Here is a 25,878-nt window from a genome sequence, read left to right as displayed (position 1 = left end):
CTTTTTACAAGAGTGCATAATGTAGGTGGCAATCTAAAAGGTTCAATCAAAATCTCACAGGCCATCCTAGAATGAAGTCTGCTTGACAGGAAGGGATAATTAGACAACGGCAATGGTCAATGGTAGCTTCCATTAAGGTTTAATTTGTTCAAAACTGATTTTTTGTTTTTGAGCATAGAACCCTTGTGAGAACAGTGGTATACCTAGGTGTGTAAATTTACCTTATTTAACCTACATTTCCCAGTTGTATACAGTTCTACATCACCAGTGTAGAAAGGAGAGGGTGCACATTAGAAGTAACAATACCGTATTGTTGTAAAAAAAAAAAAAAAAGCTTTGTCTGTGTGTGTGTTAATCAAATTCATGAAAATAAGAGGGTGCACATTATAAGTAACAGTACAGTTTTGTTGTAAAAAAAAATAAAAATAAGCTGTGTGTGTGTGTGTGTGTGTGTGTGTGTGTGTGTGTGTGTGTGTGTGTGTGTGTGTGTGTGTGTGTGTGCGCGTGTGTGCGCGTGTGTGTGTGCCTTGGCTGTAGAAAAATCCATCTTGAATATCATTAAAATCAAGTCAAATCTGGAGGACTGACTCACTGGTGAATCCTCTGGAGAACATAAATAGATTCCACAAGGTATTTGAATTGACAAAATACTGTGCATTCTTGACTTTTCAAATGACATCGGACAATTCTAAGGACCTTTGACTGACAGGGGCCCTAAACAATTAGGGCCACTGTCATTAGGTAATTTTTTTGTGCAGCGCATTTTCTCTTTTATTAGATACGTGTGAATAAGGGAAGTACCAGCACATATTTATTCCTTTGCGCGTCCCTGTCTCCAAACAAAATAAAGAAAAATAGCGTGTTTCTTATTTTAACTATATTTATTATTCTAATTGAACAAAACAAAAAAAGCCCCGTGCGTCTCGTGCCACATGACACATGGCAACTTGACCCCCACACCCTGTTGTGATATCTTTTCTTGGGGCCCAAAATCCCTGGTTGTGCCCGTGTATAGATAAATAGTGTGCTTGTTTTCCTAAATCCTCAGTCTCTGTCTGTTTAATTGAGTTGCCACCCTATGTACGCCAGACACAACAGGAATCCCCTGGTTTTGTGATTAGGTTGCGCTTAATCTGCCGTTTGAAAAAGGATGATCTCTCAATGGTGCATTAACGGGGTAAATTATTGCTGTATTATTTTCTTGCACGCCGGCCGGAGAAGGAAAGGAATGGCTGGCTGACGGTTGATTCTGTGGTACCAATAATAGCCAGGCAGGAAAAATACATTCACAATGATTTTGACCCAAATGACATAAGATAATTAAATAAAGATAAATAAAATAATGATGACCGCTCCCCACACCCCCACCCCAAATGCTGATAATGTTCAAAATCACAAAATCCCTGTCAGCTAAAAATATTCCCCAGTCAGCAGAGCTACAGCAGAATGGCTCATGGCGTCTCTTTGTCGCGGTATCGCCTGCACTGTGGTCCGACTTTGTGAATTCCCTATTAGAACACAACAGATTTCCAGAATTGTTATTAACATATATAACAATACAATTAGCAGTTAATTTAAACATCCTTTTCATTTTATTAAATAAAATACAAATGTGCAGACTTAAACTGAAGAAACAACATCAAAAGCCTTTTTACATACAATAGACTAAGCCTTTTCCCCATTTTGTTGAGATGTTTCCAGCTTTAAATTCGTTTCAACAAAATGGGAACTTACCTTGGTTCAGACTAGCTGAGCTGGCAATAAACTGACTGATATGACTAGTACCAGTGATGATGAAACGGTGATAAGTCTTATCTCATTTTGGACCAGAGGTGCAGTGCCCTCAATCTGAATTCATGAATTGCCTTGAAAAGTGAATCATATTACGTGTAATTAAAATAGTAAATCTCTGTCGCCACCTGGCGGCCAACACGAGGAGGTTCAGGGATCGAGGTCCCAATTGATCAACACGGATCAAACTACATTAATTATTGACCACATTTGATCAAACCAGCAGAGTATTCAACCAGGCCATTTGATGGAGGTGGTGTCTGTTATTGTTCTAAACATTATTTGATACATTACCCAACTAAGACAGTATTTTTGTGCCATGTTCCATGGAATTACTTTGGAGTAAGCACGTTCCAGTTCATACATTATCATTTATAACTCATATTCTTAATTAAAACTTGCTGATGAATTAACTTGCAATAGCGCAGGCTTTTACAGAGAATCCAATGGCATTTTTTTGTTTATTTGACACTGGATATGTTCGACTGATGCATACAGAGAAGATGCCAGTCATTTGACCAGACAAAAAGGATTCAAAGTGTATTCTGGATGAAGACAATTTGGGTAATAAAAATATATGACATAACACATATGAGTATAAAAACATTTAGCTGTGCTTATTAGAAAATTTTACCAAGGCAAAGAATGAATGGCTGAAGTTCTTGATCTTATCCATATCTGGGGCTTCCTCAGGGGAGTCCTTTAAAAATTATGGGAAAAGTCCTGATCTCAACAAAGAATTAGCGCTTTATTTTAACTCCGTGTGACCCTGGGTGATTCTGATCCATCTGGCCGCAGGAAAAAAGCAAAAAAAAGATAAGGGTCAGACCACCAGCATGTCAGCGGGGGGCGGCTTCAGAGGGATCTGTCCCAGTGTAAACCTCTTGGCGTTGAACTGGTTCAGCTCCTCGGGATTCAGCTCGCTCTGGGGGGTGAAGAGAGCCCCCGACGCCGCTCCTCCAGCTCCGGCTGACGCGCCGAACCCCTGGCTAGTCTGTCCAAAAAGGTTCCCGCTCGCTGCTGCCGGCGCCCCCCCCCCACCTCCGAATCCGCTCCCGAACCCTCCCGCTCCTCCGGTGGCGGCCGTAGAGGAGAAGCTGAATCCCGAGGCCGAGCCAAACGCCACGGGGGCGGCGGCGGCGGCTGAGGGCGGCTTGCTGGCGTCCGGTGCGGCAAAGGAGAAGCCGGCGGGCGACGTGGCGGCAGTGCCCGCCGAGATGGAACCAAAACCCGAGGGGGGCGCTGCCACCGCCGCCACCGCCGCCACCGAAGAGCCGAACCCGCCGCCGCTGGTGGGAGCGTTGAAGCTGAAAGTGCTCGCCTGGGCCGGAGCCGGCGCACCAAAGCCTACGGAGAGGGCACGTGTTTTAGCCTCCGAATCAAAGCCAGCCATGTGTCTCAGAGTGGCTGCTTTCCGAACGCTTCTTCACAACTTACATTCGATTTTCAAACTCAGGTCAGTTGAGTCAAGCCAACTTTGCCAAAGTGTGTTCACTACAAATTCACCTCCTTGTATTTATTTTGTCAACCAAAACCCATATGTATAAAAAACACGAGGAAAATAGACGGCACAAACAGATGACTGGGACTTATATTTTCAATCTTGTAACTTATTTGTGGGTTAAAGCAGCACTATGTAACTTTTGGTATTTGGGATTAAGCACTCCTACAGTTTGAGTGCAATTGCACTTTTACACCACTGTTGTAAAACTTGGTCCAGCGTTTGAAAATAATTTATTTTACCGGTTTTAAATTTGTACCTTATCATTGACGTTTCAAGAACAGTCACTACAAACGCAGATATAATGTACACCTAGGTCACGGACCTCGCAGCTTCCCGGAGCCGGGGGCTGAGTGCTCGCTGCTACGTGGGAGCCGCGAGGAGAGGGACGGGGCGTGGGGAGGGACGGGCCTCCCTGCGACCGGTTTAGGCACCAGATGTGCTCAGCCTGGCAGGTCAGCTCGCACGCGGGAGTCAGAGGGTGAAACCAACCCTGTGGCGCAATGAAAGTGAGGGCAAGGTGAGGCGGGATCCCGGCCCTGTGGGTGCCGGGCACACCACTGGCCCGTCTCGCCCGCGCTGTCGGGGAGGTGGAGCGGCTACGTTTTGTATGAGCATTATTACCGGACATTTTAACCGCAAGTTAAGAATTGATTGAGGTTGATTGGGGTTTTTTTTAAAAGGGGTCCTGGCAAAAAAATGGTAACTACGGGAGCCAAACATCAAGCGTAACGCACTTTTCCTGCAGTTTCTTGATCGAACATCAAAGCTACATAGTGCAAGAAAAGGCGTTCGGGGGTGGGTGGGAATGAAGGAGGTGCCACTCTCCATGTTACAAGTCAGTGTGATTACAAGTCGGAAATGATTCTGAAGCTGTTATTTTAAGGAAAAACAATTTACATCGTGTTGCTTTAATAGTATAGTATCCATTTATCTGCTAATTCCGGCATTCCTTTATTTCTATTTTTATTCTTCTTATTATTGCATATTTCTGATGTGAGCTGCTATGAGAACTGCAATTTTCCTCCGGGGATGAATAGAACATGAACAAACATTAAACATCTATCTATCAATCTATCTAAATGCCCATCTATCTACCAATTTAATGGCTATCTATCTATCTACCTATCTACCTATCCATCCACCCATCTGTCCATCTATTTATCTCAATATCTAGCTATCTATTTAAATGTATATCTATCTATCCATCTACATAACCTACCTACCTATGTATCCATTCACCCATCTATTCATCTCAATGTCCACCTACCTACCTACCTATCTATCTATCTATCAAAATGTCCATCTATCTATTTAAATGTATATCTATCTATATATCTATCTATCTAAATGCCCATCTACTATATATATCTATTTAAATATCCATCTATCCACCCATCTACCTACCCACCTATCTATCCACCCACCCATCTGTCCATCTATTTATCTAAATATCCATCTATCTAGATGTCCACCTTTCTATCTATCTTTCTGAATGGAGTATTATACATGATGAATAAAGTAGCTATCTATCTATCTATTTCCCATCACATTAATATCCCGATGTTTTCTTTTGGTGTGACTGAGTTCTATAGGAGCCGTTGATCAAATCTCTTCAAGACTGATGATGTGAATACGGTGACCGTAGACCATACCACCCCTTCCCTTTATTCACAAGTCTCATCAAGTTAAAGATGTCACTAGTACTAATAAAAAAAAGCTTATTCTCATTTCCAATATAGTGCATAAGCAATATGGTGAGAAACCGTTGTCCCCACATCATCTGTCAATGGTTGACTCGCTTACTTGCTCAGGCCCATACAATGGGAAAGGTGGATCATCTAACATTATAATATAGTTAAAAACAAATGAATCATTTCTTACCTCCAGTTGCAAAGCTGGATGTAGCAGATCCGATTCCAGATGCTGCTGTTGACCCAAAACCAGCAGAAGAGGCCTGAGGAGCCGGGTTGTTGAACTCCGCAAGCTGCAAGAAGCCCAGGAAGAGAAATCAATGAAAACGTGATCATTTGCATGTTCTTAAGACCTTTAGAAGGCAGAGATTGGCTCAATATTAAACCTGGTCTGTCAGTTCTTGGTTGATCGGTTTATCGGTCTCATTTTTGGCTGAATGGTCAAAACTTCCTGCATCCTGTACCTCAGTGGTTCCCAAACTTTTCTAGGAGTGTACCCGCTCTAGGATTTTTTGCAGCTGAGAATTCCCTTCACTGGCATTGGGAGAGAAAAAAAAGAAAATTTACCTAAATTATGTACTGTATGTGCATTGTATGTGTTTTTTTAAACATTATATATAACTTTTTACATTTTCAGACTACCCCCTGCTGTACCCCTAACGGGTACGAGTACCCCCATTTGAGACACACTGCTGTAACTGATATACATTTTAAAAAACATTGTGTGTGGATGTACAAACATTCAACTATAACAAACCAGTCATAAGTTTGTGATTTTGAACATTGCAGTACTATTAACCTTTAAAACAAGTGAGCCACGATACCTTTAACACAGTTGGTGTATTGTTAACTTACATGTATGAATGTGCCCCATGACTGCAATAATTATGACTTTTGTAGAGGAAGGAGAAAACGGTGGCATTTTGTGAAGCAGTTGTTTTGTTTGAACATATTTCGCTCATTCTGAGTGAGTGTGAATGAGTGCGGTTCAAACCACAATCAGGGTTTAGGGAACACAAGCGAGAAAAAGTTAGAGTAGTAGTTTGTGTGTGTGTGTGTGTGTGTGTGTGTGTGTGTGTGTGTGCGCGCGCGCATGTGTGTGTGGTCTCACCAAAGCAGCACGGGTCCTTGCAGTCATGGCCCTCAGTTCCTGCACCCTGCTCCTCCACTGGTTCAGCAGTTGACTCACACCATTACCCTGAATAAAATTATATATTTTTTCATACTATCTTTAAAACACCCCTATAAAATAATTCAATAGTTTGGTTACTTCAAACAATATGTTTTTTTCGATTTTCATTTCTAGGATTTAAGAACCGCTGACAAAAATCAAACCCAATTAAAATGACAAAAATCAATTGAAATATATAAATAAAATCTTAATAAAATTCTAATGATAATATAAATTATTAATTAAATATTATTATTTTAAGTAGTTGTAGTATTGTTGTTGTTACTGTTATTATTATAACTATAATATATTTTTTTTTATTGTTATTATAAGAAGAAAATAATCACAAAACAATAATAATAATAATAATAATAATAATAATAATAATAATAATAAATAACTCACATAATTCCCTAAATCTCCAGACGCTCTGGCGCTGTAATACTCCAGTCTGAGCTCCTCTGGAGAGAGATCCGTGAAACCTGTTGTGAAGAAGGAAAAAAAAAAATGAAATAAAAATAAATCACAGACACATAGACAGCTCTCCGATATGACCGCAGAATTGATCGCAGTGTGATACCACGTGTGGTGTGTTCAATGGACATTCGATACAGACCTGACACACTCGCCTTCATGATGCCGTAACACGAGAAGCCCCACTGCCCCGACGTCTCCCAGACCTCCATGTCGTTCTTAACGGTTTCCCTAAAATAAACACAAAGACACTGATCATCATGCAGACGCAGAATCTACAGCTAGCTCGTTCTAGACCGTCAGTGTCTTTCATCCACTGTGCAGTGAAAGTTTTTCAAATTCCACTTACAAAAATGAATGGAAATTATCTCTTGTATTGTGAGATCGAAATTGCAAGGCTGCATTAATGCATCTAATTTATCAGTTGAAGACGGGATTCCACTCAAGCAGAACAGTTTGTTTGATGACAGATTTTGTTCACATAGACCAATGTTCGTCCCCCCTTTTTCTTCCACGGCACGCCACTATCCTGTTAACCAGTAAAAATGTCAGTAACATTAAAAAGTAAAAAGAGTTGTTCAATTTGCCAACTCTCCGTTCGTTTGATTGAGTCGGTGTAACGCACGGTGCAGAAGGGAGAACTTCCTATTTACAAGGAAAGAGAGCCAGAGGAGTCGATTTGGCTCTATGTTGTGAATGGAATTCCTCCGAGAATTATTTAATGCTGTCAAAATTATTTAATTTGATAGACTACAAAGTACATCAGTCACATTCAATATGAATTATGACAAATGCATTGGCCCTTTTTTTCTTCGATTTTTATTTAGTCCTCAGGGGTTATTTGTGTCGAAGACTCACTCGCTTCTTTTGCCGGAATGACTCCCCCAACAAATACTTTAGGCGTCTTGCATCGCTATCAGTAGGCCTTAACAATAAGCACAGTTCTAAATGTTTCTGACATTTTTATTCGTTAACAGGATAGTGGTGTGCTATGGAAAAAAGGTGGGAAAAACATTGGTCTATGTGAACAAATCCTGTCATCAAACGAACTTAAACCCAAAGAGAACTCACAGGTTTTTCTCATTTTCATCCCCTCCACCTCCTCCTTGATCGAATCCACGGGGCGCGTTGAGAGCGGAAAACCGGTTCTGGGAGGAGAAACTATATTCGGAGCTCTTCACGTTTTCTCTTCTCCCTCCTCCTCCTCCTCCTCCTCCTCCTCCTCTGCCCCAGTCACCGCCGCCGCCGCCTCCTCCTCCTCCTCCTCCTCTGCCCCAGTCGCCTCCACTGCCACCTCCTCCTCCTCCTCCTCCTCGACCCCAGCTATCTCCACCATGAGAGGAAAAGGACGAAGGCTGAATAAAGCCTCCTCCAGATTTCTGTGAGGGATTCACCCAAACTCTGTTTCCAAACCCTGTGGTAGATAAATCCGACATTTAGAAAACGTAGGTAAAAACATGATAGGGCCAATATTGTTTTTGAGAAGTTGACACGAAGCAGAAGAACTTGGCAAACATGCGGATGAATATAAAATCAGGCAAGAATGTTTATGGTGAAATTAAGACTGATCAATTCAAACGTAAGGCCATTTGATAACGTTTAAGCCTGGATTGAAGACATTTCAAGATGTTTTAGTGTTGTATTTCAGTGCTTTTTTTGTATCATGCATTTGATGCTTAATGTAAAGCCCTTGGGAACTACGGACAGCCCAAAAAGTTTCTTGATTTGTTCAGGTTAATGCTAAATATAGTGATCTTAAAATGTTGTATTGTATTACAGCAACAACATATTCGTGGTCATACTATACCGTGGATAATGACTCATGTGCTGCGGCACAGAGCCCTCGTTTGTATGCTACGGCTTTAATATCCACGATATTATATTGATAACTGTTAAATGCATCATAATACTTTGTCCTCACCACCGCCACCTCCTCCCATGGATTGCTGCTGAGGAGCGGAGCGGCTGTTATGATATCCTCCTCCACCTCCTCCACCTCCACCTCCTCCACCTCCACCTCCACCACCTCCTCTGGGGTGCTCGTTCCAACATTTATCGCCGTATCGACAACGGCCTTGCAGAAAAAAGCTGCACACTGTCATAGTCTAACAGTGTTGTTATTATTATTATTATTATGATTATTATCAAAAAAGCAACAACTTCAGTTTCTTAAGTGTGCGTCTCCATGCTGTATTGGTAAGCAGACACACACACACACAACTAGCGTCGCAGGGTCGTGACGTCATCAACATGCCGCTGAAACCTGTGGGCGCTAATGCTGCGTTCCATCCAGCGTTGAACTCGGAAAAATCGTACCTCAAAGTATAACGGCGCAAAGGAGCGGGCGTCTGAAAGGACCTACGGTGCTCCTTTTTACACAAGTTGAGACCGCCTCGGAACCGGCCTCGGCCAGATTCCCAGTTCCGAGTTTACCGAGACGACAGATCTGACGTCACAGCAACATGGCGGCCAACAACAACAAAGTATGGACTATGGAAGGCCAAAAGCTCAAATGACGTGTCGGAAATAACGTGCGAACACGTCAAAAAAAAAAAAAAACGACGTGACGTCATCGATGACGTTACCACGTAAACAAAACGAAACAAAACAAAACAGGGCTGTTTCGGACAGCCCACAGCCCTGGACATGTACTTTTAGGGGGCTGGTAGTGTCAACAGGGCGGGCCGCTTCAAATGAGCAACATATAATCCAGTGCTTTGCAAATGACATGTGTAAATCCTGACAATACAGGTACTGACCAAATCAACCCAGAGTAGCACATGTGTTTAGTTTTCCACCCATTCATTTCTTTCATTTTCAGGTTTTTCGTAATTCAACTTCTTGACACGAGAGACAGTTGCATCGAGATGCAGGCCAGGGTTGGGGTTAGGGTTAGAAACATTTATAATCATTTCGCTTTGAAAATACATGTTTACATTTTCACATGTACAGAAAATAATACATAATGTTTATAATTCGTTTTGGGTTTTTTTCTACTGTGGAAGCCACAAGTCTGTATGATATCAACCTTGTTTTAAGAAAAACATGTTTTGGTAAAACTGTCATGAAGACTACACTACCCATAATCCAAAGCTCCCTGTTACCATGGATATCTTTACCGCACTGGTTTAGGGGTACACAGATATTTATATCCCCTTTAATTGTATCTATAAATGAAATTCATACAGAGGGTATGACTCTTTGTCCCTGTTCTCACCCAACCTTGAATTGAATAGACCATTCAATAGAGGAAAAAGCCCAACCAGTATCCCGCTTTTATTGTGTGATAGTCAGAAATCTCCCCCGTAGAATACATATAGAAATATTCCCTATGACAGACAAAGTACTATTTGGTTAAATGTATAATAGTTGAGTCCTGATTGAGATCAAATTAATTTGATTAGTGTCTGAATAAAGTCTTACAATGTGTAAATGTGTTCAGATGTAACCGCATTAGGGCAACAGAGCAAACCTGTTTCCTGCGCATTACAGAAACGGGGGCAGCGTCAGTCTAAATGTAAATTTAAAAAGCGATTCCTGGCGTCAGAGAATTGATTTGGCATCGCGGGGAACATATGCCGATACTATGCTGTATGGAGCGCAGTGTATATAACTTCCCTTGATTTGAAATGTGTAGAAATGACATTTCTGTTGATCAAATGGCACGCCTGTCTTTCAAAAACCGGTAAGGTTTAGGACTGAAGAACCAAGTTGCACTGTTGCGATCATATAAGTTGTAATTAATGTATACATGAATCTGTGTTAAAATGAACAATTGGAGGGTTCACTATGTTGCAGCATCTTGAGGATCAATGCACACCGAAACCAGTATAATTAGCTTTTTTACTTTGAAAAGACTCAAAGCATATGAGTGGAATATTATTTTAATCAATGTCAGGTTTATTTATATAGCCCTTAATCACAATAGAGTCTCAAGGGGCTTCACAAGCCCACATAGCAAACCTTAGCAAAACTCCGGAGCACCAGCAAGAGCCACTCTGGAGAGCATGAAGACCACTGCCCCTAGGCATTGACTTCTGGTCAGCCGAAGATAATAACAACAAGTCTGTGGATGTGCTGGTGATCACTGACCATTTCACCGAATTAGCACATTCTTTGCCCTGCCAGGACCAGACGGCGAAGAAGGTGGCGAAGAAGCTCTGGGACAACTTCTTCTGTGTTTACGTGCAGACCCGCTCAGGTTCTACACTCTGACCAGGGTACGAACTTTCAGAGCGAGCTCATTTCTGAACTTCTTGAGCCGGCTGGTGTCGACAAGTCTTGGATCTCCCCCTTCCATCCCATAGGGAACGACGGCGTCTCCCTCTCAGATCTGTGACTATGGTGCCAGTGTGAAGTCTCTGGCGAGCAACCTCCACTCTGCTATGCTCCTGGAGCAGATGAACTCTGCTATTGAGCAGACAGACCAGCCTGACCAATACAATTAAAAGGTCAAGGGTCTGCCTCTTTCCGTGGGTGACCAGGTTCTTGCGGCAAACAGGGATGGCAAAGGAAAGCATAAGCTTGCTGACAAATGGGAGCCAGTTGTTCACACGGCTGTGGCCTCCAAGCTTTCTCTCCACATCTACAGGATCAGGAACCGAGACGGACATGCGAGAGTGGTACACCGGAATCTCCTGCTCCAGGTTAACTTCCTGCCCTTGAATGAGAGTCTGGATACCGCGGGCATTGACAGTGCATCTGTTGGCTGCCTGTCGAACTTACCTGAGCCTGAGAGCGTCAGCAGTTGAGACATTGTTTTGCAGTTGAGCCTTCTATGGCTGTTTCGCTCTCCTGGGCCAGTGAAGGTAACGATGACCATACAGCCTTGTGGGTCCAGGAACAGTTCCCAACCAAGGATGAGGAAGCCACCTGCAGTCGTGACCTACCTCCTCAGATGATCTCTCCTGCATCAGATGAGCTTGCAGTGGCCGGGCTCTGGCACCCCCTTGACATTCCCTTCCCCTGAGCCCTGTCTCTCTCCTGTAATAGATACTTAACCTCAGGGTTCTCAAACAGGCGATCAACATACTTCAAGGTTTGGGAGGTTTATCAAGCCAGTCTTTGGGTTATTAGAGTCCATGGCACAACTAGAAAGGGTTCTTGGTGTTCATCCTGAATCCACTGTGATCCATCTTTGAGTTTATGGGACTGGTATCTCTTGGCTTTACCCGTGGCGAGTGAATAGGAACTTTTCTTGACAGCTGTTGCCGTTTTTTATTTGCTCAGTCCACGTATGGCCAAATTATGTGTGGTGTAAATGGCACTTCATGGTTTCTATAGTGTTCACAGGGGTTAGCTAACCTCTGAGTACACTTAACTCTTTTATTTATGGAGTTTTATTTATGGAGCCATTGTTTGTGTAATTCTAGGGGATTGAATGTAACAGGGTGTAATATCCCTTTAAATATAATGTCATTTTATTGTAGTTATTCCCTGAAGTTCAGCTTTACGGCTGCCTTATGTGCCTTTTTATTTATTTATTTGATTTTGTCTGGAGATGTAGCCTCACCTCTTCCTGTGCTTCATACCATAGGCTTCCAGTTCCCCCCTGCCCCCTTCCCTTTTGCGCTGGCCCTCTGGAGAAGAGGTGTGTGCACTAATTTCTCCCCATTTCATGATCAAATCTTTAGTCATCTTAAAGTTTTCCATTCTTAATATTACTTATTTTTATTACATATTGTTTAATGGAACTGCCATGTAAACAGTAATACATAGATTGCAGTGTTTTGGTGTGAGAGAACATTATCTTTTGATACGATACTCAAGCCTGCACCTGATCTTCGTGTAACCCCCGTGTACTTTGTACAGGAGTTGGAGAACAGTTTTATTGGCATTTTTTAAGGACACTGATTCTTTTTTAAATGTATCTTCGGGCATGTCTCTTTTAATTTCTTTGATTTTAAACATTTTTGTGTTTAAGTTGTACGTATGTAATTTACAAACTAACATGGCGTTTGACCCACATTGGTACGCTGCTGTAAACACCATTGCAATTTATGTTAAGCTGCTAAAAGAAGGCCAAACCACAGTGCTCAATGTGAGTGTGCCATGGTGGTGGTGAGGTTTAAGCAGCCACACCTGTCTTGGGACGAGGTAGTTGGGCTCGGGATCGGGGTGGCCGCACTCCTGTTGCTTATCAGAGCAATCCATCAACAGGTAAATCCCCATCCCCACACACGCACTGGTAGGAGCCCTTGTCATGACATCTGTCCATCTGCTCCCGGCTTGTTCCATCTTGCCCAGTCTCTGCAATAAACTGGTGTGTTTGCAACACTCTCTATGTCGGAGGGCCCTGAAAACGCCACGTGGGTGGCGTATGGCAGGCCGAACTATCACAGTGTGCTGTTGATAAATGCTGTTAAAATTGTGGGTTGTAGGGGTGCGAGTCCTCCAGGCATGTCGAACCTGAATCCCTCGCACCCCGCCTGCCCTACAGACCCTGGTCTGATGGTGTGTTGTTTGGAGTAAGATTTGTGTGGGTGTGTATGTGTTCTAATCTAGTATGAGTTGTATTAAAATTGCAGGACAGACGTGAAGCACACCAGGGCAGGAGCGTGGCAGGCAAGATCACATCCCTATCCACATAGCTCACACCCCACCCGTCCCGCAAACCCTATTGTGTGGTGTATGTACTGAGTTTGAGTTCTGGCACTGGGAGAGAAGGGAAACGCACAACCAGATCAACTCAGGGGTGCAGTAGGCTGGGTAGCGACTATGCGGACCCCACCTCTGCGCCTCCAGCAGGCCCCTGACCAGCCCCCGGCTGCCGCACACGCAGACCACAGAACAGACGATGGCAGACGGTCCCCCACCCACAGCCTGTCGCCCCCAGCGACGAGCGCCCATGCACCGAGAGTGCCATAGAACCGAAGAGCCAAAGTGATTATATTTCTTTGACTTTTACTTAGCTCCATTTATCCCATTTGTCCCAGAGAGACACAACTAGAGCAGCGTGTTGGAGGGCCACGACCACAGCGACGGCCTCGTCCAGTGGCTGCTCAACCTGCACCTGCTACGTTTGATAGAGACCAACCAGGGCCATGTTTTACAAGAAATATTTTCTTGTAGTATGTCGGAGTGAAAGATGCGTCTTACCAAATGAAGTGCCAAAATCAGGGCAAAAAAAAAAAAGCCCATAGCAAGAAAAAAGTCTGGCTTTTTATCCCCCACGGTATTTATTTTTAGTTTTGATACTTAAGTACATTTTATTTATTATTTTATTTAAGACTTTTACTCAAGTAGCATTCTCAGTGATTGTGACTTTTACCACAGTAGTTTTTCATAAGATATCTCTATTTTTACTGTAGTGCGGCTTTCGAGAATTCTTTTCCACCACTGTTTTTTTTTTTAAAACACTTGGATCTACATAGCTCTGTAGTTTTCCTGTTATTTAACATGTGTTTTGTAGCTTCTAGAATTCACAAACATTTTCTCAAACAGAAGCAATGGAAGATATTTAATTCGAAAGTGCGTACTACCAATTCGGAATGGCTGATTTCGGAGTTACATAGAACGCAGCCTTGAATTATATCAATGACGTCAAACATAACTTTCGTGATCTTGATCCAGAAACAGCTTTACAGTTATTCTGGTATTGCCAAAATACATCTAAAGATTTTTTAAAAAGTGTATTTTTGTCATTGATGTTATATATTGATATTAAACTGTATATTGATTGATATATTTTGGAAATATATGTATTTTTTATAATAACTTTTTCCAAGTGAACAAAATGTATTTAATTAATGTTATATTGCTTCTGCAAATCTATATTTGCATAAATGCAAATCTATAACAATTAAACCAAATTTTGTTAAAAGTATAAGATCTTTCTGTAATATTGTTCTGTTTGTATTGTATTCCGCATTTAATAAAATAAAAAAAGTGAATAAAAAGAAGATACAATGAAAACAAATCCAAACTATCCCAATGGGTATGTTTCAATCAATACAACAGACACATTTACATTAAAGGATACTATTTATTATCATTTCAATACAGTTTCATTTTGTTGCCGGCAAATGTTTTTATTTGCAAAAAAATCCACACTGCATACATTCATTTTAGAAATAGTCACCACTTCATTGTGCTTGCTCAAAAATAAGTAAAGAATGAAATGAACTAATAAAGATTTCTTAAAGACCCTGTAAGAACACCTTGTAACTGTGTTCACTGAAACCCCAAAATAAAGGTTAACATGTTTCGATAAAGTTACAACCCCCCCCCCCACCCCACACGCACACAAAAAGAACATCAAAAAAGCAGGTAAAAACTGCCATTCATAAAATGTAAACAATAAAATGAAGGTTCAAAACAAATTTTGCTTTTGTTTTTTGATACATGTGCACAAAGATTCTGCAAAAATGGAGTAAAATCTTGTTTTCAGATTGTTGAAGGTGCTCATATACAAGGTCCAAATACTGGGAAGTTTGATCGAGGTCAATAAAAAAATAAATTAAGTAAATAACTAAATAATAAAGTCAAATGACATCATGTTTAAAATGTGTCCGATAATATACAATACCCTTTAAATAAAAATACAATATTTTATTAAGGCTCGTAAAATTAAAGTAAAGTAAAAGTAAAAGTAAAGTAAACTAAGTAAAATTCAATAAGAGCTTCAAAAATGATTGTGTGTTATACAGGGGATAATGTCATGTAAATCTGAATATCCCAATAACCACACCCAGCAACACTGAAATACAAGTAGCAGGCAACTTGAATGTAATGTCACGCTAAAGGAAATTGAAATACTGAATTGAAGATACAAGATAAGATACAGTATATGAATACCACATAATACTTATATTGGCTTCCTTGCTGTCAAGGGATTAGACTGGATTTGGCTCAATTATTTCTGAAGTAATAGCTCCTTTCCAGCTTTTTAAGGCTTATATTTCAAAATAAATATAAGCCCTGTGAATATAAAGCGGAAGTCACAGAAGACCTGACAATGTGACTAAATAGCATTTGATAGCCTTCTGTAACGTTACATACTGAGGTTAGATAATATGGTTATGAAAATGACAGCTCAATGAGAATTTAAAAGCACATCCATAATTACAAGTTCACTGGCAGCAGACATATTAACGCACACACACACACACACACACACACACACACACAAACACAGAATGTAAGAGCAGCAACACATACAGTGCAGTGACATGCATCATTTATGCAAATGTGGAATATATTATAATAAAAAATTCCATAAGCAAAAATATTAAAATATACAAATATCAAGAAAGCTTTTTTTTTTTTTTTTTTCATATTGCTGGAGTTACTCATTTAGTCGTTAAAATATAAGAGAAGACTTATCTTGACTTCATATCATTATATATGAAGTCATTATATATCAAGTCAAGCTTCATGGCTTTTAGGGGGCAGTCACACCTTTCAATGTGGAAAGAATACTATTACTGAATAGAATAAAGGTTTTTGCCCCCCGTGTCCTTCAACACACACACACACACACACACACACACACACACAAACACAGAATGTAAGAGCAGCAACACATACAGTGCAGTCACATGCATCATTTATGCAAATGTGGAATATATTATAATAAAAAATTCCATAAGCAATTTAATTTTTTTTTTGAGCATATTGCTGGAGTTACTCATTTAGTCTTTAAAATATAAGAGAAGACTTATCTTGACTTCATATAATTATATATGAAGTCATTATATATCAAGTCAAGCTTCATGGCTTTTAGGGGGCAGTCACACCTTACAATGTGGAAAGAATACTATTACTGAATAGAATAAAGGTTTTTGCCCCCCGTGTCCTTCAACACACACACACGCACACGCACGCACGCACGCACGCACGCACGCACGCACACACACACACACACACACACACACACACACACACACACACACTACTGTTGTTCATTCAGCAGATAGGACAGCCCTCTCACGGTGAGACAGAAGACTAATGGAAGCACACTTGGTTGGTCTCCTGTCTCCGCCCACATCCGGTCCATCTCTCTCCTCAGGGTGATGTTGGACGACTCGAGTAAGCGCTCAGAAAGAAGAGAGGCGTCACCGTCCTGCAGGGGGACGGGGACAGACTCCATGGACAGAGGGTTGCAGCTTCCTCTTAACTGGCATATCTGGGGGAAAGTGGGAAATGAAAGAGCAATTATTTAGATAGACAGGCGGGTAGGTATGTAGACAGGACCGTAGATAGGAAGGAGATCGGTAGGAATGAAAGAAAGGCTGGTAGGTAGGTGGGACGGTAGTAAGTAAGGTAGGTTGATAGGTACACAGGTAGGTAGGTAGGTGGAATGGTGGGTAGGAAGGTAGCTAGGGTGGTAGGTAGGCGGGAAGATAGTTAGGACAGTAAGCTGATAGGTTGGTGGGAAGGTAGGTAAGTGGGATGGCAGGTATATAGGAAGGAGGTAGGCGGGTATGAAGGTAGGCTGGTAGGTAGTAGGTAGGTGGAAAGGGTGGTAGGCTGGTAGGTAGTAGGTAGGTGGAATGGGTGGTAGGCTGGTAGGTAGGTTGTCATTCAGTCAGACTGACCAGTTCATTGATGGCATCCAGAATATCAGGGCAGCACTTGCTCAGCAAGTTCAGAGTTTCATCGGATAACTCTGTAAAATAAAAAACCTTAATGATGAACTGACACCATCTGATGTCCAGGGCGAATGACTAGACACGCCCGGTCGGGTCAAACGGCCATTATCAACATCGGTAAAGGCCGTTATCATGATATAACATCTTGGCTGCACTGGGCAACTATGGGAGTAACAGTCTCCGCTCACCTTCCATTGCGCTGACCAGCAGGTGAGCGGCGGTCAGGTGGGCAGGTGTGCCACACACACCATTCCCAATTTGGAAGAGATCCAAAAAGGCCCACGCGGAGCTGCTCAGACCCTCCGACAGCGCCGGCGGCTCCGTCACGTCGAGGCTTCTGGCTCGACACCACTCCTCCAGCTGACGGATGGAAAGAAGAGTGAAGAGTCAAACTAAGTCTCACCATCAAAATGTGTTGCCTGTTTTTAGGGTAACCTTCCACCAGCAGGTGACGATGCCGTCGCACGTTCTGACCGTGTTCTCCAGCAGAGAGAGATCCACTCTGTCCCTGAGAACCTCCATCAGCCTCTGGAACAAGGTGCAGCGGGTCGGGTGGGGGAGGCCAGCCAGCGGCTGCAGATAGGATTCCAGCTCCTGTAACTCTGTTAGTAACAGGAAGACGATTCACCACCGATTCTAATTGACACGGGCTGGGCATACGGAGAGTCGTTCTCCTCGGTCTAGTTTTAGGGTTTCAATGGTGGGAAAGAAAAGCACCACATGAAAGCTCTTGAGTCCGGGTCAAATAATTCTAGATTCAAGACTAGAATGCAAAAATAAAAGTAAACGAAGGAATTGGGGCACGCACCGTTGTTAAGTGCGCTTAAAGGAGCTTTTTCCAGAATCTTCTCGCTCCAACTGAACCCGTCCACCACACAGGCGCATGGATCGTTGGACGGAGAGGATGTTCCCGAATCGTGTTCGAAGCCCCCCAGGGTACCAGGCTGCAGACACAGCTCTGAAAACACGCACACAAACGACGTCACCTCGGGCAAATGAACTCAAACAAGCATGATGCATGTAGCATGACGTTCTCATGGAAAATGAGAACCGTGTAGCAGCTACACGGTTCTCATTTTCCATGACTAATCTACAAGAGAAGTCTGTCTCATACAACAAAATTTACGCCTATTTAACGGTTCTTGGTAGGGTTGGGTATATATTTGAAAAGACGCGGGCATTTCCATTCTGCATTATCGATTCCTCAATTTTGCATATTTCAGTCGCGCTCGTGACTCACTCACCTTATCTTGTTGCTTTGCGGTAGCAAAGTTGTAATAATTCATCTAATGAGTCACCTCTCGAAAACACCACCACCGCGCGCGCGCACACACACACACACACACACACACACACTCCAACAGTTTGTGGGGAAATGTATCTGATTGCTTTTTCATCTGATTTTCTTCAGTCTTACTCTTTTCTCTTGTCCCAACCGTTTGTTTTTACCGCATCTACTGACCATAGTGTCCATCTTTCTTAATTTCCATTTCCAGGAGGCTGTAGGCGATGACTGTAGCGGCGGGGATCTCCAGAGAAACGTCACAGTCCACCTCGACTGTATTGTGGTCTTTCACACACACCTGGAAATGCATGCAACCACATGTTTTTAGGCTAAACGAAATCCCAAACAATCCTAAACATAATCTCACCCAGTCAGCTGGAACTAGTGGTCCGCCCATATGGGTTTGTCAATGGCCAATGCCGATATTTAGAGATGTGTGGGGTGTTGTGGGGTTTTTTGAATCTGATAAAATACAACAATTTAATAATAATAACAAATGAGACACAGAATTGCTGAACTTCAATGAACATTTATTTAACACTAATGTTAATGTCTGCATTGTCTCTGCAGTGCACCTATATAAAAAAATAAAAATAAAAATAAATAATCAATTTAAAACAATTCCAAAGGATTTGATTTATTTAGTTGGCAATCAATAAACTAAACTTAATGAACAGGTTATCATCAAACCAAACTTTGTCAAAAAAAACACTATAACTATAAAGGATAAAAATAAATAAATGAATAATAAACTCATATTATATTAAAGTCTGGTTGGTAACTAGAGAGTCTCCCCGTTAGAGAAGTGCAGGATTTATTATTTACGAGTAAAATATTTACACAAAAACATCCAGTTGTTACGACATGAGGTCCCGTAGCGACGGAAAGCAACGGAAAGCAACGGGGAGATGGTGTGACGCGCCACGGGACAGTGAGGACACACGGGCAGGGACGGGTCGGCGGCAACCTGCCCCTTGATTCTTATGCGCTGCCGTCTTTTTTAAGCGCGAATGGGCATCGAGGTAGCGGATTTCCGCAGTGCGCTCCGTTCCCTTATTGAACCCAAAATAAAAAGAAATGTGTAAAATGTTTGTTTCATACAAGTTAGGAAACACCCCAAAAATAAATAGATCTAATATAAAAATACAGGAAAATCACCATAGGACCGCGTGCACGTGGGGGCAGCGCTGTCTGGAGGAGAGAGAAAAAAACCCCAAAAAAGTATTTCCAAACAGCACTCCTGCTGATTACTTTCAAAACCGGTCACGGAGGCTCTGCACTTGCCATCTCTAATGTGCTAACACCATAACAAATGAATGAGACGGTGAGGACAGCGAGTGAGTGAGGGGAGGCGGGGCTATGTGGACGCTGCAGTGGTGTCCGTCAACTCGCTGTCAGAGAGAAGAGAGCGAGGAAGCAGCTGCTACCGGAATGTATAGATGTGTAGAGAAAAATACATTTTTCTGACAACACTAGCCTGCAGATGTTTTTTTCTTCTGAAACGGCCAGGTGAGCACAGGCATCGGCCGACGCCGACTATCTCAAAAAGCACAAATATCGGCCCAATTAATCGGCCAACCGATAAATTGGTCGACCCACCTCCACGGTGTTCCCCAGTTTGCTGACGAGGCTCAGCACCCCTCCACACGCAGCCTGCTCCTTGTGCGTCCCCGTGATAGAGCAGGGGCTGGTGGTGAAGACCCTCTCCTTCAGAATGGCCAGCACCTCGTCCCGCTTCTGGACCTGCTGCACCAGCCCATGCTGCATGTTTAACAACCTGCGGTGGGATCGATCGATCGATCAATCAATCAATCAATCAATCAATCAATCAATGAAGTTGTTTTTATATATTTCTTTGGCGTTACGTTTTAGGAGTCAGTTAGTCGGTCTATTAGAAAGGAATTTTCTACTTTTTATTTTATTTTATTTTAGTACTTTTTCCTAGGACTTATTGTGTGCTATCACCGGGTGCGTTGCATTACATTTCACTGCATATATGTATGGAAGTATGTATATGTATGTGACAAATAAAAATCTTGAATCTTGAATCTTGAATCTTGAATCTTGGCCCGTTACGCATGACTAACCCATTTCAGGGTTAGACGTTCAGATGTTTTTCCACTGGCCACCTGGGCCACCGGGTCATTGAATTTGGTGGCCCAGATGGAAATTTGTGGCCCAAATATCAAGTATCTGAAAACAAGTATAAAGTTGTATTTAACGTGAAACATTATGTTGCCTATGTTATAAAACATATCCCAACTGTATGTTTTCTCAATTACAAGAACATAAGTACAAGCACAGTGGTTTGATTTATACAAATATTTATTAATCAACCAATTGTCAAATCAATCAAATAATCAATCTCTGAATTAAAGTACTCATATCAGACATAGAAAAACGATTCAAACTATTGTCCTTAAAACAATTAAAAAAACGGAGAGATACCAAAATAAAAAAGTGACTTTTCACAACAAAGTATCACATAGTTTCACAGTAAGGTTTGGCTCATTTTAATTTCAGACTTCAAATCTTCGGTACCCTCCTCACTCTTTCCGCTCCTGACCACCACCTCTCCATTGCACCTGCAGCCTGGTACTCTGTGGTTTCTGGGCCCTCAAATGTGAAGCAACTAGTTCAGCACCTCTGTGCTCAGCCTTGAGCGACAATCCTTTTTTAATGTAGTAGTTGAGTAGAAATAACACATTTACAATGTGGTTGTTTGCCTGTGGTATGTTCATGTGCATGTGTTTGAGGTTTTTTTTTTTTGCTTATTTATTTTGCCGCTGCTGAGTGAGGGAGAGGCTGGGGCTGCTGGTACTCTTTCAACAAAACTATGCGTGTAATGATGTTATCACAAATAAAACTTGCTCCTTAATGTTTTGTCGTGACAATTACATGTTTTTGAAGGAACAGGTCCATTTGACGCCAAAAACCCTGGCCAACCTGGCCACCAATGCCGCAGTGCCACATTGCAACACACGGTGGGTTCGGAAATAACTAACCGCCGCTTGCCGCTATTGACCAATCAGAATCGAGTATTCCACAGAGCCGCGTTGTAAACAACATGAACCCTCTCCGATCTGCCTGACCGACCCAGGGGGTAACTCGGACACGGGAGGAAGTTGGAAACTTCTAGTCAGACGGGAACTCAATAGGGAAACAAATGACAGCGCCGGCGTAAAGGTTTTAACAGTTGCTGGAGGAGACAAGTGTTCGTATCGGATGGACTTGCAAATTTCCCCCTTTTTCTTGTGTCATTAGTAACCCGGCTTCTGCTGTGTGTCACGTCTCATCATTCATTCATTCACTGACTTCATTAGTTACCTGGCGCTGGAGTCCTGGAGCAGCTCCTTGACGTCCACCTGCTGCTTCTTCAGCTTGCCGAATGACAACTGGAGCTTGGAGGTGCCCCGTCCCTCCAGGTTCACGCTGAGGACGCCGGCCTTCGCGTTCAGCGTCGCGCTCTTTATGTCCCCGAACGTCCCCTGGTAGCCCACGAAGTCTTCCTCAGACACAACTAACACGAAGCGTGATATGAGTCCTTCACATCGGCAAACGAGACGAACGAAGAATAGTGCACCGTACCCTACCTGGACTGAGGAGCACGTCGCCCAGCAGCAGTTCGCTCAGGGTGAAATCGGACGGCTGGTACTTGGGCCTCTGCCAGAACCAGAAGCGCTTGCGCTTGACGACCAGCGCCGCGGGGACCAGCTTGTGCGAGTCGTTGAGGCGGGACACGCTGATCAGGCCGCCGTCCCGGTCGATCTGGCGGACGAAGCCGGCCGTGGCCTCGGAGAACATGGCGCGCTCGGGGAGGGGGCGGGACGCCTGCGTGAGGAAGGCTTCTGCTGTGAGCTCTTCTTCTTGGCAGAACCATCTTAGAGAAACCACTACGCAGAATGCATATTTATATGACTTCAACCCCGGAAATCCCCCTCTCTACTGAGACCGTCCCCGCGTGCGCGTGTGTGTGTGTGTGTGTGTGTGTGTGTGTGTTTCCAGGGGAGGTTCTCACTACACTCAGTTGGGTAGAGGTGCCCTACTTTGTTGTATTCCTCCACAAGAGGTATTGCGCCATCACTGACTCTGAGGACCAAGTGGGAAGTCCCCTGGACCAGAGCACGCTCACACACACACACCCCACACGCAATTGTACACGTCTACCTATTGAAGAAGAGACATTTATTGGCATTGAAGATTGGACCCTTAACTTTTGGGTAGGCAGTTAACGGTCCTCAGCCTTGGTGCAAACGCACCTAAGTTGACATATTGACTAACATTGGTTTAAAATCCGCTGAAATGTGACTGGAAGATCTCACATCACACACACACTCCGGTTGCTTTGCTTTGCTTTTACTCTCTCTCTCTCTCTCTCTCTCTCTCTCTCTCTCTCTCTCTCTCTCTCTCTCTCTAACTGTAAACTAGGGAAATTGTTAAAATAAAGATGCTTTAAAAATCAAAATCTCTCTCTCTCTCTCTCTCTCTCTCTCGCTCTCTCTCTCGGGGGGGGGGGGGGGGGGGCAGCGCGGAATGAATGCGCCGCGGGGACGGTCATGAGTGCGGACGCGCGGAATGCTCCAAACAGACAGGATAAAAGAAACAGAAAAAGAAAAGCAGGAGGGGGGGGGGAGAAAAACGAAAAATCTCAACGATCCCAACCACGTTGCCCAGACACGTCCCGCTCCGATCGCCGCCCCCTCCGTCTTCCCGGAGATCCAAACGGTGAACTTCATCTTGTGATCCCCTCCATGTGTCTTTAATTAGCGCGACCTTTCGCCCACGGAAACGGCTCCGCTCTGCGCGCGCACGGGTGCGTTCGCGCGTGGTCCCCGTGCGCGTTTCCCGGCAGCCTGCGTCCCGCCACGTGATCCGGACCAACAACGGGGTCCAAGTTACAAATAAACGACCTAAGCCACGGGAAAGGCCTGAGGAGACCAGACAAAAATATACGCCGGGGGAATGCTCTCAGAGAGGTGGCACGACGACATGGCGAACAGGGCGCCATCCTCTCCTAAAAAGCTTACCTGGCGTGACGAGGTCGGGAAAGCAACGTGAGAGTCCGCTCCGTTCGCCACCGGTGAATGGTGAGTGAAAGTGCGTCAAAGTTATCCGGGTCCAGCGGCGACTATGGCGAAGTGAATACCACGGTGGGCGGCACTCGCGCACTCCCTTGGTGAGAGCAGACCGGCCCTGCGTCCAAGGACTGGTGTCGACTGCGGCAGAAAGTAGTCCCTTCCAGATGCAGCACGGGGAGGGCGGTGCAGGACCGGGGGCCTCCTCCCTCTTCACTCCCACTCAGGGGTGTGGGGGTGTGGGGGGGAAGTACAGTTTGACAGATCGTCCCTGTTTAAAGGCATGGACTTTATTTTTTCTGTTGTTTTAAAGTTTCTGACAGATCATAGGAGTGTGTATTCAGTTTAAATGGGGTTAGAATGAACTGAGGCTAGCGAGAGGAGACCACGCCCCAACCAACATGGATACACTTGTCCGAATCACCCGCCGCTCGGCGGTCTTGCTTTCGCTCCCCACCACCTCCTCAGCCCCACCTCTCTCTCGCTCCCTCTCTCTCTCACCCCCTTCTCCGTTTGACAGGAGCCACCAGGGGGATCTGAAGGCACGGCTGAGGCCCGACGCCCTGAAGACCCCTTCCCCAATCCCAAGTCGGAACACCTGGTGGTCCCGTCTTTCGCCATCATTCACACCACACACATCATTCCTCACATCAGCACGCTCATAGGCGATAGTGGCGCCGCCCCTAGCGGTCGACTGCGCCGGCGCTCCGGTTGACTCTTGCACTTTTTAGTACGCGGTCTCTCAGGTACTGCACACCACGCTCACGCACCTGGATGGCCAGAAGGGGGCCTATGTGAGAATGCTGTTCATCGATTATAGTTCAGCTTTCAACACCATAGTCCCCACCAGACTGGCTGTCAAGCTGAAGGAGCTCGGACTGAATGCTCCGCTGTGCACCTGGATCCTGGACTTCCTCACAGCCCGCCCCCAGGTGGTCAGGGTGGGGAAGCACATGTCAAGCTCCCTCACCCTGAATACATGATCCCCCCAGGGCTGCGTCCTCAGCCCCCTACTGTACTCCCTGTACACACATGACTGTGTGGCCAGGTCCAGCTCCAACACCATCATAAAGTTTGCTGATGACACCGTGGTCGTGGGCCTGATCACCGACTGCGACGAGAAGGCCTACCGCGAGGAGGTGGCTGACCTGTCACTCTGGTGCCAGGACAACAGCCTCCACCTGAACGTCAGCAAAACTAAGGAGCTGATTGTGGACTTTAGGCGTGGATCACAATCGAGGACGCACGCGCCCTTGTGGATTAATGGGACTTCTGTCGATAGGGTGAGCAGCTTCAGATATCTGGGAGTCCACATCACAGAGGACTTAACATGGACTGTACACACAGACACTCTGGTGAGAAAGGCCAGGCAGCGTCTCTACCACCTCAGGCAGCTGAGGAAATTCCAGGTCTCGGTGAGGATCCTCAAGTCCTTCTACTGTGGAGCAGTGGAGAGCATCCTGACAGGCAACATCATGCCTGGTTTGGGAGCTGTACTGCTCAGGACAGGCGGGCCCTGCAGAGGGTGGTGTGTTCAGCTGAACGTACCACTGGAACTACCCTCCCCCCCCCCTTGCAGGAGTTATACACCAGGAGGTGTAGTAGCAGAGCCCGTAGGATCATGAAGGATCCTCATCACCCCAACAACGGACTGTTCCAGCTGCTGCGGTCAGGCAAGCGCCTCCGCAGTCACACAACGAGAACAGAGAGACTGAGACAGTTTTTTCCCGCAAGCCATTAGAACTGTCAAAACTGACTTCACCAGGGGTCCTCACTGAGCCATACACATAGGCTCCACTACCTTCTGTACTGTATGTAGCATACTGTACCGCATACTGTGTCACTGTTCATGGTTGTTCGTGATGCCGTATTGCTGCGCCGTACTGTTGTATACTGTGCTGTATTATCCCAAACACTACCTCACTTTATTCACATGCCACTTTAATGCACATATCTGTACATACATAATTGCCTATTCCATATACATAAGCATATTCCCTCTATCTATTCCATTTTAATTGTATTTTATTCTATATTTATTTTTATCTTATTCTATAAGTATTCGACTTACTGTATTACGTTTTAGGAGTCAGTTAGTTGGGCTATTAGAAAGAAATTTTTCCTAGGACAGTGTGTTTTCACCGGGTGCGTTGCATTACATTTCACTGCATATATGTATGAAAGTATGTATATGTAAGTTAAGAATAAAAATCTTGAATCTCAAGTCACACACATCATTCCTCACATCAGCACGCCAAAGTGACTCATTCATCATCATCATATTATCTTCTCACA

The 25,878-nt window shown here is 44.0% G+C and overlaps 2 protein-coding genes across 3 annotated transcripts; both read right to left on the bottom strand.

Moving 5' to 3' along the window:
- Positions 1-1,618: 1,618 nt before the first annotated feature.
- nup42 (nucleoporin 42) lies at positions 1,619-8,829 on the bottom strand. The gene is made up of 7 exons (XM_080014703.1): positions 8,553-8,829; positions 7,703-8,045; positions 6,774-6,862; positions 6,563-6,639; positions 6,098-6,184; positions 5,177-5,279; positions 1,619-3,138 (listed from the first exon to the last, which is right to left on the bottom strand). The coding sequence occupies exons 1-7, from the start codon at positions 8,731-8,733 to the stop codon at positions 2,615-2,617; spliced, it is 1,404 nt and encodes a 467-aa protein (XP_079870829.1). The 5' UTR covers positions 8,734-8,829; the 3' UTR covers positions 1,619-2,614.
- A 6,076-nt stretch (positions 8,830-14,905) lies between these two features.
- LOC307242641 (gasdermin-E-like) lies at positions 14,906-23,703 on the bottom strand. 2 transcript variants are annotated; one of them, XM_080017164.1, is made up of 10 exons: positions 23,536-23,703; positions 22,102-22,401; positions 21,836-22,028; positions 20,108-20,285; positions 18,686-18,806; positions 18,032-18,181; positions 17,698-17,825; positions 17,412-17,583; positions 17,170-17,240; positions 14,906-16,757 (listed from the first exon to the last, which is right to left on the bottom strand). In XM_080017164.1, exons 2-10 carry the CDS (start codon positions 22,310-22,312, stop codon positions 16,524-16,526), a joined length of 1,458 nt encoding a protein of 485 aa, XP_079873290.1. In that variant the 5' UTR covers positions 22,313-22,401; positions 23,536-23,703; the 3' UTR covers positions 14,906-16,523. The 2 variants fall into 2 exon arrangements, with proteins under 2 accessions (XP_079873290.1, XP_079873289.1); XM_080017163.1 differs by having other exon boundaries at positions 22,102-22,339.
- Between the last annotated feature and the right edge of the window lie 2,175 nt (positions 23,704-25,878).

The sequence above is a fragment of the Zeus faber genome, assembly GCF_960531495.2.
Source record: "Zeus faber genome assembly, chromosome: 1".
Lineage (NCBI taxonomy): Eukaryota > Metazoa > Chordata > Actinopteri > Zeiformes > Zeidae > Zeus > Zeus faber.
Note: the sequence above shows the minus strand (reverse complement) of the source record. Positions and strands in the feature narration are given on the sequence as shown.